The sequence below is a fragment of the Lagenorhynchus albirostris genome, chromosome 10 (genome assembly GCF_949774975.1).
Source record: "Lagenorhynchus albirostris chromosome 10, mLagAlb1.1, whole genome shotgun sequence".
Taxonomy (NCBI): Eukaryota; Metazoa; Chordata; class Mammalia; order Artiodactyla; family Delphinidae; genus Lagenorhynchus; species Lagenorhynchus albirostris.
Window position 1 is genome coordinate 99508265 of NC_083104.1, and position 14420 is coordinate 99522684.

At 37.5% G+C, this 14420-nt stretch overlaps 1 protein-coding gene and 1 long non-coding RNA gene across 2 annotated transcripts in view; one reads left to right on the plus strand and one right to left on the minus strand.

The window, feature by feature from the left end:
* Nucleotides 1-14420, plus strand: part of CAGE1 (cancer antigen 1) — a 44016-nt gene that overhangs the window by 9857 nt on the left and 19739 nt on the right. The window contains exons 2-6 of the mRNA XM_060163733.1: nucleotides 5469-6527; nucleotides 8579-8728; nucleotides 10586-10696; nucleotides 12624-12704; nucleotides 12917-13024. Of these exons, the coding sequence (XP_060019716.1) occupies nucleotides 5517-6527; nucleotides 8579-8728; nucleotides 10586-10696; nucleotides 12624-12704; nucleotides 12917-13024 (1461 nt within the window). The 5' untranslated portion in view covers nucleotides 5469-5516. The remainder of the gene's footprint in view (nucleotides 1-5468; nucleotides 6528-8578; nucleotides 8729-10585; nucleotides 10697-12623; nucleotides 12705-12916; nucleotides 13025-14420) is intronic.
* The window catches only part of LOC132527739 (uncharacterized), a 32395-nt gene continuing 30504 nt past the window's right edge, over nucleotides 12530-14420 (minus strand). The window contains exon 3 of the long non-coding RNA XR_009543065.1: nucleotides 12530-13867. This is a non-coding gene — a long non-coding RNA (uncharacterized LOC132527739). The remainder of the gene's footprint in view (nucleotides 13868-14420) is intronic.

Below are 14420 nucleotides of genomic sequence, written 5' to 3' on the forward strand. Positions count from 1 at the left end.
CTATATACTCCCTCCAGGAGACTCACCTCAGCTTTAAAGATAAACATAGGCTCAAAATGAAGGGATGGAAGATGATACTCCAAGCAAATGGGAGCTAAAAGAAAGTGTATCTATATTCATATCTGACAAAATAGACTCCAAGCCAAAAAAGGTAACAAGAGACAAAGATGGACATATAAAAATAATAAAGTGGACAATTCATGAAGAAGATGTGACATTTATTAATAGGTATGCACCTAACATAGGAGCACCAAAATATATAAAGCAATTATTAATGGACCTAAGGGAGAAATTGACAGCAACACAATAATAGTAGGGGACTTTAACACCCACTTACACCAATGGATAGATCATCCAGACAGAAAGTCAACAAAGAAACATCAGCCTTAAATGAAACATTAGACCAGATGTATTTGATAAATTTGTACAGAACATGCTGTCTAAATGCAACAAAGTACACATTCTCAAGTGCACATGAAGTTTTCTCAAGGATACACCATATGTTGGTACAAAGAAAGTCTCAATAAATGGAAGAAGATTGAAATCATATCGAGCACGATGGTATAAAACTAGGAATCAACTAGGAGAAGAAAGCTGGAAAAATCACAGATAATGTTCATGACTGAACAACATGCTATGAACAACTATTGGGTCAATGAAGAAATCAATGGAGAAATAAAAAGTTACCTGAAGACAAATGAAGATAAAAATACTACATATAGGGATGCAGCTCTTAAAAGAAGTTTATAGCAATGCAGGCCTGCCTCAAGACAAAAGAAAAATCTCAGGGAATTCCCTGGTGGTCCAGTGTTTAGGACTCCATGCTTTCATTGCAGAGGGCATGGGTTTGATCTCGGGTTCAATCTCTGGTTCGGGAACTAAGATCCCACAAGCTGCACGGTGCAGCCAAAAAAAGAAAGAAAAAAAAAAGCCCTCAAACAATCCAAACTTACACGTAAAGGAACAAGAAAAAGAAGAACAAACAAAGCCCAAAGTTAGTAGAAGGAAAAAAATAATAAAGATCAGAGTGGAAGTAAATGAAATAGACTAAAAAGACAATGGAAAAGATCAATGAAACTAAGAGCTGGTTCTTTGAAAAGATAAACAAAATTGACAAACCTTTAGCTAGACTCACTAAGAAAAAAAGAGAGAGCACTCTGCTAAATAAAATCAGAAACAAAAGAGACTATTAACAGCAGATATCACAGAAATACAAATGATTATAAGAGAATACTAAGAACAGCTGTACATCAGCAACCTAGGAGACATGGACAAATTCTTAGAATCATACAACCTTCGAAGACGAATCAAGAAGAAATAGAAGGACTTCCCTGGTGGTACAGTGGTTGGGAGTCCGCCTGCCAATGCAGGGGACATGGGTTTGATCCCTGGTCTGGGAGGGTCCCACATGCTGTGGAGCATCTAAGCTATGAGCCACAAGTGCTGAGCCTGCACTCTGGAGCCCGCGATTCACAACTGCTGAGCCTGCATGCCACAACTACTGAAGCCCGCACACCTAGAGCCCAAGCTTTGCAACAGGAGAAGCCACTGCAGTGAGGGGCCCGCGCACTGCAGCAAAGAGTGGCCCCTGCTCGCCGCCCCTAGAGAAAGCTTGTGTGCAGCAACGAAGACCCAATGCAGCCAAAAAATAAATAAATTTTTAAAAAAGGAACTAGAAAATCTGAATAGACAAATCACTAGTAAAGAGATTGAAACAGTAATCAAAATCTTCCCAAAAAAAAAGTTCAGGACCAGGTGGCTTCACTGATATATTCTATTAAACAGTCAAAGAAGATTTAATACCTATTCTTCTCAAACTCTTCAAAAAACTTGAAGAGGAGAGAACATTTCCTAACTCAATCTATGAGGCCAACATTACTCTGATAAAAAAGACAAAGACAACACACAGAAAAAGAAATTGCAAGCCAATATTTTTGATGAACATAGATGCAAAAATCCTCAACAAAATATTAGCAAACCAAATACAACAATACAGGAAAAGAATCATACACCATGATCAAGTGGGATTTATTCCAGGGATGCAAGGACAGTTCAACATCTGCAAATCCATCAACGTGATACATCACATTAGCAAAATGGAGGATAAAAACTGTATGATCATCTCAATAGATGCAGACAAGCATTTAACAACATTCAACCCCCATTTATGATAAAAACTCTCAATAAAATTACTATAGAAGGAACATACCTCAATATAATAAAAGCTATATAAACCCACAGCTAACATCATACTCAAATTTGAAAAGCTGAAAGCTATCCCCCTAAAATCAGGAACAAGATGAGAATGCCCACTCTTGCCACTCTTATTCAACATAGTATTGGAAATCCTAGCCAGAGCAATTAGGCAAGAAAAAGAAACGAAAAGCATTCAAATTGGAAAGGAAGAAGTAAAACTCTCACTATTTGCAAATTACATGATTTTATAGATAGAAAATTCTAAAGACTTCACAAAAAAACCTGTCAAATAATAAATGAATACAGTTGCAGGGTACAAAATCAACATACAAAAATCTGTGGTGTACCTATATATGCTAACAATCAGCTAGCAGAAAAGGAAATTAAGAAAATCTCATTTACAATTGCAACAAAAAGATTAACTACCTAGGAATAAATTTAACCAAGGAGGTGAAAGATCTGTACACTGAAAACTATGACATTGTTGAAAGAGACTGAAGAAGACATAAATGGAAAGATACTCCACGCTAATAGATTAGAAAAATTAACATTTACCTAGAACAATCTACATATTCAATGCCTATTATTCAGTCCCTATCAAATATTCAGTCCCTATTAAATCCCAAGGATATTTATACAGAAATAGGTCAAACAATTCTAAAATTTATGTGGAATCCCAAAAGACCCCAAAGAACCAAAGCAATCCTAAGAAAAAAGAACAAAGGTAGAGGTATCACACCCCCAGATTTCAAACTATATTACAAAGCTATAGTAATCAAAACAGCATGATATTGGCAGAAAAATAGTTACATAGATCAATGGAACAGAATCCAGAGCCCAGAAATAAACCCACACATGTATGGACAATTAATTTATAAGAAAGGAGTGAAGAATGTACAATAGAGAAACAATAGTCTCTTCAATAAATGGTGTTGGGGGCTTCCCTGGTGGCGCAGTGGTTGAGAGTCCACCTGCCAATGCAGGGGACACGGGTTCATGCCCTGGTCCGGGAAGATCCCACATGCCGCAGAGTGGCTGGGCCAGTGAGCCATGGCCGCTGAGCCTGCGCGTCCAGAGCCTGTGCTCCACAATGGGAGAGGCCACAACAGTGAGAGGCCTGCATACCGCAAAAAAATAAAAATAAATGGTGTTGGGAAAACTGAATAGCCAGATGCAAAAAAAAAAAGAAAAAAAGAAACCACTATGTCACACCATACACAAAACTCAAAATGCATTAAAGACTTGAATGTTAGACCTGAAACCATAAAACTTGTAGAACAAATCATAGGCAGTATACTCCTTGACATTGGCCTTAGCAATATCTTTCTGGATATGTGTCCTCAGGCAAGGGAAACAAAAGCAAAAACAAACAAATGGGACCTCATCAAACTTAAAAGCTTTTGCACAGTGAAGGAAACTATCCACAAAATACAAAGACAGCCTGACGAATGGGAGAAGATATTTGCAAATTGTATATCCAATAAGGGGTTAATATGCAAAATATATACAGAGCTCATACAACTCAACAACAAAAAAATCCAATTAAAAAATGGGCAGAGAAGCTGAATAGACATTTTTCCAAAGAAGATGTGCAGGTGGCCAACAGGCACATGAAAAGATGCTCAACATTGTTAATTGTTAGAGAAATGCAAATCAAAACCACAACAAGATTATCACCTCACACCAGTCAGAATGGCCATCATCAAAAAGTCTACAAATAATAAATGCTGGAGAGATATGGCCCAGCAATCCCACCACTGGGCATATACCCAGAGAAAACCATAATTCAAAAAGACACATGCACCCCAATGGTCGTTGCAGCACTATTTACAATAGCAAGGTCATGGAAGCAACCTAAATGCCCATCGACAGACGAATGGATAAAGAAGATATGGTACATAGATACAATGGAATATTACTCAGCCATAAAAAGGAACGAAACTGGGTCATTTGTAGAGATGTGGATGGATCTAGAGACTGTCATACAGAGTGAAGTAAGTCAGAAAGAGAAAAACAAATATCGTATATTAACGCACATATGTGGAACCTAGAAAAATGGTACAGGTGAACTGGTTTGCAGGGCAGAAATTGAGACACAGATGTAGAGAGCAAACATATGGACACCAAGGGGGAAAGTGGTGGGGGTGGGGTGGTGGGATGAACTGGGTGATTGGGATTGACATGTATACACTGATGTGCATAAAATGGATGACTAATAAGAACCTGCTGTACAAAAAAATAAATAAAATTCAAAAAACAAATGCTGGAGAGGATGTGGAGAAAAGGGAACCCTCCTATACTGTTGGTGGGAATGTAAATTGGTGCAGCCACTATGGAAAACAGTATGAAGATTCCTCAAAAATAAAGAATAAAACTACCATACGGTCCAGCTAGTCCACTTCTGGGTATTTACCCAAAGAATACGAAAACACTAATTTGAAAAGAGATATGCACCCCTATGTTCATCACAGCATTATTTACAATAACCAAGATATGGAAGCAACCTAAGTGCCTGTGAATGGATGAATGGATAAAGAGAATGTTTTATATGTTTACAATAGAATATTACTGTCATATAAACAAGATGAAATCTTGCCATGTGCAGCAACATGGATGGGTGGATCTTGAGGGTGTTATGCTAAGTGAAGTAAGTCAGATGGGGAAAGACAAATATATGATTTCACTCATACATGGAAAAAACTCAAAATAAATGAACAGAATAAGTGAAATGGGTAAAGGGGATGAACTGTATGGTGATGAATGGAAACTAAATATTTGGTGGTGAGTATGCTGTAGGGTATACAGAAGTAGAAATATAATGTTGTACACATGAAACGTACATAATGTTATAAACCAGTGTTACCTCAATAGAAAATAAACTTTTAAAAAAGACTTTGCAGACTAAGGTGATGGACAAATCTGTTTTAATTCACTTGAAGTCAAAGAAAGTTATATGTATTCAGAAAAGTTTGTGTCATAGAAAATGGTGAGAGTACCCAAGTTTAATTTTTCCTCTGTAAAAGTAAGTGTAATATATATCTCTATCATATACCTACTGTTTGTGCTCTGCTGTGCTATTAGGTGCTGTACATACATTCAGCAATCAATACTTAAGTATTTTTGTTAATTAGACATCAGTATTGGAAGTAGATGTTGTCATTGTTATTTTAGAACAGAGAATACCAAACTAGGGATCTTGGATTCAAGGCCAGACCTCAAAGCTCATGACCTTTCTACTCTTTCATACTTATTTTATTTACTATAATTTACAGATTGCACATTCTTCAAAAGGAATACAGAATTCTACGGATATTCCTGAGATGTCAGTCAGGCACCAAAAGGAAGTCGCAGTGGAGGGGAGGGAGAGTCCAGAGATTGTCTCAACTTGGTCTCCGACAGGCATTTCTTGGAGTGGTGGAGCATCTTGGGAGGACTGCATGACACCTGACAGAGAGCAGAGCTTGGAAAGCTCACAGCCTCTGGAAGAGGACATGGCTTTAAACGATGTCCTACGAAAATTAAAGCATACTAACAAAGAGCAGCAAACTCTGATCCAAGACCTACAGCGTCGTAACATGTATTTAGAGAAGAAGGTTGAAGAACTGCAGAAGAAGACAACTAAAGAGCACGTGTTCGTGGACATCATCAATAAGCTAAAGGAGAATGTTGAAGAATTAATTGAAGACAAATACAGAGTAATGCTAGAGAAGAATGATACACAGAAGACATTGCAGAATTTGCATGAGATTTTAGTTAACACCCAAAAACATCTTCAGGAATCCAGGAATGAAAAGGAAACCTTACAGCTAGAGTTTAAGAAGATCAAGGGCAATTATGTTAGTCTACAGGAAAGGTACATGACTGAAATGCAACAAAAAAATAAAGCTGCAAATCAGTGCATGGAGATGGACAGAGCCTTAAGCAAGAAAGAAGAAGAGGTAGAGAGGCTGCAGCAACTCAAAGGAGAACTGGAAAAGGCCACCACTTCTGCTCTGGACTTGTTGAAAAAGGAAAAAGAGACCCGAGAACAAGAGTTCCTGTCTTTACAGGAGGAATTTCAGAAACGTGAAAAGGAAAACCTGGATGAAAGACAGAAACTGAAATCTAGACTTGAGAAATTGGTCGCTCAAGTTCAAAATTTGCAGTTCATATCTGACAATGAAAAGGCTAAGAATACAGAACTCCAGCAGCAGATCAACAAAGTAAAAAATGAAAACTCAAAACTTCAGCAGCAGGTTGCAAGGAGTGAGGAGCAAAATTATGTTCCTCAATGTGAGACAGCTCAACTCAAGGAGAACTTAGAGGAAGGAACAGAGTCAGATATGGCAAAGGTATTATCACAAATTCAGAATCTCTAATGCAGAATTTCAGGAGTTTCTAGTAGTCTTCTGATGCATATTTGGGCATGGCCCATATACAAATTTGTTGGTAGAGAGTCATTAACAAAAAAGAGAGAAAGGAAAATGCACCACAGGTTTGGAGAAGTTTCTTTGGTTCTTGGGTACTCACATTAAACAACAGCCATTCCTGGCTTCTTGTGATTATTTTGGTAGTGGTGAAAATTAATGTGGGAATTTTGTGGGTTCCTATGACCAATCATCCGGAGCATCCTTTGAGAAAAGAATTTTCTAAGTGGGGGTCGCAGTCTTTTCATACCACATCTACCTATTCAACAAACTAAATAATTCAATTGAATATTTGGTTTACAAGGTAAAACAAACCTGTATTGTATCACATAGTAATTTTGTAACGTTATAAACATTTTTATCGAGATGTAGTTGACATATAACATTATATTAGTTTCAGGTATACAACATAAAGATTTGATATTTGTATAGCAAAATGATCATCATGATATATCTACTTAACATTCATTAAAAACGACATGAGAGCCTCATATCAATGTGTTTGGAAAGGCTGTAATTTTGTATTTGCAGTTCAAATGGCTTGTTTGGCAGACAGCCTAGAAGCATGGCCTGGTAGTGATAATCTTCACAAGCCAGAGCATATCTGTTCTATTTCAGTTTTGTAGGCCTGCCTTAAAGTATTTATAGTATGCAATCTTATTAACTCTGACTACTTAGAAAGAAGGCTAATCTAAACTACAAAAATGTATGTTTATTTTTATATTTGTCGTAATAACTTAGGCTGAGCTGAGCTGTTGCTTGAAGATGTCCTTAGGGGACTCTCTTTCATGAATCTGTAATCAGTATAAGTATTGCTTGCAAGTAAATAATTCTATTATTTTTAATGACTCAGAAAAATATTGTTCTCTTACTAAAAAATTCTCTCTGTGATCTTTTCTCCAGAAAGAAGGAAGGACTATCTAAGCCAGTGTGGTTCTCAAACTTTAGCATTCATCAGCATCAGCTGTGAAAATGCAGATTGCTGGGGTCCACCCAGATTTTCTGATTCAGTAGGTGTGCAGTGGGGCCTGAGAATGTGCATTTCTAAGAAGATTCTGGATCTCACTGATGCTTCTGGTCCAGGGATCACACTTTGAGAACCACTAACCTAAACAAAGATGACCTTTAGTTTAGCTGTGAGTCAAATCATGGCAAGTTTTGAATTAGTAAATGCTGAGTAAATTACTGTAACTGTGCAGAAGTTTATCCAGTATACAATTTTTTTCTTGAGCTTTCTTCTTTAAAAAGCAATGAAGTTCCTTGTTCTATCTTGACTAATCAATTTCTTTACTCTGCTTTTAGTTTTGCTTTTCATTACCTTTAGGTCCATTTTCCCAAAGTGTGTTCTGGGAGTATCTTTGAGGTCAAAAGCATTTTCATGGTAATAAGTACGAAGACATTAATGCCTTTTTCACTCTCATTCTTTCACAAGTGTACAGTGGAGTTTTCCAGAAGCTATGTGACATGTGGTGGTGTAATTGCTTTTCAGGGCTGATGGAATGTGGGAAGCACATATGAGAATCCAGCTATCATCTATTAAGCTAGCATTAAAAATATTTGCAAAAAGTGTAAACACTGCCACTCTTTTCACTAATTTTTCATTTTGGAAAATGTGCCAACTTTGTATTAAATTGTTACTTACATTGACACATAATAGATTTATTGTTATTTGAATTAGTAAACAAATATTTTTGAATGTTCTCAGTTGTAATTTCAATACAATAGATATTGATATAACTGATAAATATAAATATTGTAATTTCTAATACAATAAGTATTGATAGTTATAACCTAGTAAACAAAAAGTTTTGGGGATCCTCATTAATTTTTAAGAGTATGAAGGCATCCTGAGAATCAAAAAGTTTGAGAACCACTGCTCTGAGTTTTTAAGAGTGGTATTTTATTCAGCATTTTACCTAAAAAGTAATCCAGATTCTTTGTCTTTATTGTGACAAATCTGAATTGTGTACATGTAGGATGCAAAGATGATACATTCTAATTTGTTCCTGAATCACTCACCTTGTGAAGGAGAGAGCCCGAATCCCCCAGACGTGAAGAGAACTTCACAGCTGACTTCCAAAATTCGCAGTCTTCTGGCTCTGATGGTACAACTTCTCATGTGCCAGGTAATTATAAAAAATCATATTTTTTACTGGGAGAAGAAATATCAAGGTTGGACAATTAAGTTGTGAAAGAAAAAAAATGGAAGTAAAAATACAGATCTTTAAACCAACCAATCAGCCCTTCCTTCTTCCCACTGCTTCTTTCTTCAACACCTAATTCCCACAAATCTATAGTAAGATAATATGATAAGATTAAAAAAATAAAAACTTGAGGCAAAACCCTTCCCTCAGTGCTTTCCACATTTCAGGAAAACTTCCTCAGAGTAATAGTCTTGTGCTTCAGGGCAGCCTGTGATGAGAGATTGTTCACACAAATGAGCTGTTTACCCGATCTAAAAATACAGCTTTGGGGCAGGGGTCGGGCAGTGCAGAGCTGTGTACGTTAATTAGTAGAATGAAAAATGAAGTTAGTGTCTGGTGAATTCAAGGCATGGCTTCACCACCTCACTGCTGTGTGACCTGGCCAAGTAAATTTTCGTTTTTCATCCTTAGCTGAAATGATATTTGCTGCTGCGCTGGGAGGTTGCAAACACTACATTTGAATGAGAGAACCTTTTAAGGGCATATATGACGCTTGATAGCTTCTCAGTTATTGAGCTGTCTTTCTTCCTCTTCCCTCTGATCATTGTACATTTCTCTGAGCTTCAGTGCACTCCTCTGAGCCAAAATTTGGGGACATGAGTTTGCGATGTTCCTGATCCAACACAACCTTTATTCCTACTTTCTTTTAGCTAAAATTTGCTCCACACTAGCATTTATTGAATGCTGGAAACCAAGCTAAGCATTTTTAGCAGTGGTCACAAAGTGGTGGCCCATAGACTGTATCCACCTGAAGTTTTGTCTTTAATATTTGAATTTGAATATGGCACAAACTCTTCTTTGCTGTAACCTTTTCCACCCCACCTTGCCCCTTCAGACATCTGCTTCCTTATCATATTTGCTTGGCTTTTCTCGTCTCACTGGAGGCTGCTGTTCTTTCTCAGGCTTATTTGCTGGCTGCTGCTTCTCTACAAGACCTCTCAGTCAGGGAGTGAGTCATCAGCCCTCTTCTTAGTAGATCTCATCCCAGGCCAAACAAATATCTGTTTGCTTAAGCCTTCAAGATCAGAGACTCGATATGTCAGATGCCCTCTGCCTAATGCAGGGTAAGCCCTTACCAGGCACTCAAAAACTATTTGCTGACTTCCCAACCTGTCCTTGGAGGCATTTAAGTTGAGTCTGCTTTTCATGGGTTATCTCATTCAATTCTTACACCATTTTTTACATTATCAGACTTTTTTTTTTCTAACACGGAAAGACAAACCGAGGCTCAGAATTATTGAGTTTCTTGTCCAAAGTCAAGTGGTTAAGTGACAGACAGCTCAGATACAAACCCAAGTAGTCTGACTGTAATGCATGCACTTTTGACCCTTAGGTTATATTGGTACAAGTATCTTCATTCTTGTGGAATGTGGGTGCCACTGAAATATCTAGAGTTTCAGTATTGTTGAGGATGTCTGATTGTTCTGGTGTCAGGTATAACAATTTGTCTAAAATTTGGATTTGTAAACTGACTAGGCTGAGAGCAGATGTATGTATAAGTATATAAGCATGTGTAGTTACTAACTTCCCAGTGATTATACTAATTTGGCCCAATAACAATTTACATACAAGTGTGAATCTATATGAATTCTTTCCACATTAACTCTTTATTAGATGGCTTATGATGAGTAAGTGAAGAATTGAGTTCAATATGATTTTATCTCCTTTTGTTTAGCCACTTATTTTGGAAGGGAGATTTATTTCATTTGTGTTCTTTCCTTCCTCCTTTTAGCTTTACTGATAACTTTTTAATATAGCTTCTCAAAATGTTACCCTTAGGACATCACCAATCCCGATGCCAGACATTTCAAAGAGAGTGAGAAAGTTAATGATATCATGCTACAAAAATGGAAGAGTTTTCATCTTAAAAAGAAGAAATTAGATAAAGAGGTACTGTATGTATTCTTCATTCTAAAAATTGTATCATTTTTAGTGAAAAAAAGACAAAGAAAAAGGTCATGTAAAAGTATAAAGAGGCTCCTAAAATTTTGGATTTTTTTTTAAAGAATTATTTTTGGGGACAAGATTAGCTTTACTTTGGCCCTCACTAAGGAGATACACTGTTCAACATTTGACTTGTTTTATAACGTAAGTATGTATTAGAAAATCTCATTCATCTACCAAAAAACTGGTATGATTATTTTTTTCACTTTTGTATGGTACTACTGATTCCTGAAGAAGAGAGTATTTTGACATTTCTATAGTGATTACAAACTTTATCACTTGGAATAATGAATACATTGAAAACAAATTTTATTTCTCAAGTGGGACAAAGGTAAGGGAAGAGGCTCTTGGAATTTCTTCAATCATTCTTTTCTTGATGTAGTGGTGCAGAGATGGAGAGAGAGAATGAAGAGAGTCAGTTATACAGAGAAAGTGGTAACAGGACGTGAAGGTGTGTGCTTTTAATCTGAAAGGAATACAGAAGTGACTAATTTATCTGGCTGAAGGAATAAAAATGTATTTAAATCTGGGATTCAATTTCAGTGCTGCATTATCAGGAAATGACTTCTCTGAACTGAGGTGGCTAGAAAATTTGTTGCAGGTATTCTGCGGAATCTCTGTCTCTTAGCTAACCTCTAGAGAAAAGGACTAAGGAATAAACAGACATGCAAAGAAATTACTGGCCTCCACTTCTTAAACTAGTCTTCAGAAATAAGCCCAGTTGAGGATTCGAGCAGGATGTTACAAAAATACCATTTCAGATATTTATGTTCTCTTGGTAAATTTCTGTGTCATTCCTGTAATACTGGCAGATGAAATAATATGATGCGTGTAATTTGATTCAGTGAAGGGAGTTGCAGGGAGGAGGAAGTGGCTGGGGTATTAACAATACAAGGCTGACCGTTAACTGTTAGTAGTTGAAACTGGATAATAGTTACATGGGCGTCCATTAAAGTTTTTCCTCTTTTTTGGAAAGTGTTCATAGTAAAAAAAAAAATATATTCTGTGCAGCCTTCACTAATATTTGGAGGAGTTAGAATATTGAATGTTACGATTTATTGTTATTACATGGAACAAACAAATGAACAAAGAAGAAATGACTATAAATTGCATCTAGAAAAAGTTGGCTAACTTTTTTTCTTTAAAGAAGAATTTTAATAGCCTGGCTGTAAAAACAATTGAATATTAGGATAAGCTCTCTGGAGATCCCAAGCCCACACTCAGGTTTAATGGTTTACTGGACTCACAGGACTCAGCACATAGTTGTTCTCACAGCTATGATGTGTTATTACCGTGAGAGGATACAGAGCAAAATCAGTAAAGGGAAAAAGCACGTAGGGCGAAGTCCAGAGGAAACCAGATCCAAGCTTCCAAGAGTCCTTTCCCAGTGAGTCACACAGGGTGCACTTCCCTTTCGCCAGCAGTGACCGGTGCAGCATGCGTGAACTGTTCCCGGGGATGCTTATTGGAGACTGAGTGTCCAGGGTTTTGATTGGAGGCTGGTTGGGTAGGTGCCCTCTGCCTGCCACGTACCAAAATTCCAGACCCTCCCGAAGGACAGGGGTGTTCAGCATAAATGTTCTTTGTACAAATAGGTTAGGCACAGTGAGCCTTCATATCAGGAAATGATGGAAACCCTCCCACAATCCAAGTTCCTAGATGCCAGTCAGAGGGCAGTCTGGCGAGCAGGCCTTTCTAAGGACAGCAGTCTCAGGCCTGCTGTGTGAACTCTCTGCTACACAAGAGCTTTAAAAACAAGACACCTTTGGAGACCAGGGATTGGACTGTGCATGGTTTGGTGACTTTATTATAAATGTTACGGAATGTAGTTTTATTTCCTCTCCTCTGAAATAGAAAATGCTTTTCTCCTTAGCTACTGAAACATAAAGACAGAATCACAGCTTTCAGAGAGTTAATTGCTAATGAAAAATCATTTCAAGATCAGGTTACAGAGGTGAGTTAAACATTCACTATGTACTGTCTTTAACATACAAAAATACAATTTTAGATACTTAACATTGAAGTCATTCTGACTCCAAGTTCTACACATCTGTTATTGAAACCACTGGAGATCTCTCTGATGGTTAAACTAATAACATATTCATTGTCAAATGTTCCAAGGAGTGTGAACATACTGGAAGTGAGTACAAATATGTTTCATCTCAGGTTACAGACTTGGATTCAAATGAAGCCAAGAATGTCGGAGAGGTACCTGTCTTACTGGGAGCCAAACTGGATCAGTACCACAACCTAAATGAAGAGCTTGATTTCTTGGTAAGAAACACCTTTTGTTGCTTTGCTAGCATTTTTATATACAACACCATTTTATTAACAAGTTCAGGAAATTATCAACCTTCAAAAATTTTGCTCATTGAAATGGTCACACACTGGCATAGTAGCAGCATTATTCACCCACAAAAATATACAATTGAAGTTTGCATTTTCAGGTTTTGAAATTTTAAATATTGTTCCACCTGATTTCTGTTTAATCAGATTTTTTTTCTTTCAAAATGCAGAAATTTTCAAATATGTGCAGTTTTTCATAGTGGATGGGGCACATTTATATTGTTGCATATGCTACCACTAGTCTTACAGCAGCAGGTGTCTACAGCAATCATGATTAAGGGATGTGCTTTGGAAAATGGCACTCATACTTTAGATGGCATCTAAAGATAAAGGCATCACAAGGAAAATGGTAATTATGTGAGGGGATGGAGGTGTTAGCTAAGTTATAGTGGTAATCATTTTGCAATATATAAGTGTATCAAATCAACACGTTGTATACCTTAAACTTACACAGTGTTATATCAACTATATCTCAATAAAGCTGGAAAATTTAAGATAAAGGCAGATAAAACAGGAAAAATACATGGGAAGAACATAAAAATATCTTGGTATCTAGAGAGTTACAGCCCATTTGGATCCCACCTTAATTAAAAAGTGGTTAACGTAATTTATTTTTTAATGGAGAAGTCTATTATCATATTTCTGAATTATTAAAAATCAGGGAATTCCCTGGCAGACCAGTGGTTGGCACTCAGTGCTTTCACTGCCGAGGACTCGGGTTCAGTCCCTGGTCGGGGAACGAAGATCCTGCGAGCCGAGCAGTCTGGCAAACTAAATAAATAAATAATTAAAATTAATTAATAATTAATGATAAATTAATTAAAATCGGCATTCTGTACTAAATTCATTACATACCCATTCATCTTTAAGAGAGAAAAAAAAGTCCAACGTGGTGAGGGCTTAAAGGTTTCTTCTTTTCTAATTTGTTCATTTTTTTCATTAAATACGTAATTGTTGACTTCCCACAGAAAGGTTAAGCAGGGCTAGTCACTATGAAGATAGAAAGATAAATCAAACATGAGCCCTGGGCTTCCCTGGTGGCGCAGTGGTTGGGATCCGCCTGCCAATGCAGGGGACACGGGTTCGAACCCTGGTCCGGGAAGATCCCATGTGCCACGGAGCAACTAAGCCCTTGTGCCACAGCTGCTGAGCCTGCGTTCTAGAGCCCGTGAGTCACAACTGCTGAGCCTGCGCGCTAGAGCCCGTGAGCCACAACTACTGAAGCCCACGCGCCTAGAGCCCGTGCTCCGCAGCAAGAGAAGCCACCTCAATGAAGAGTAGCCCCTGCTCACAACAAGTAGAGAAAGCCCACGCACAGCAAAGA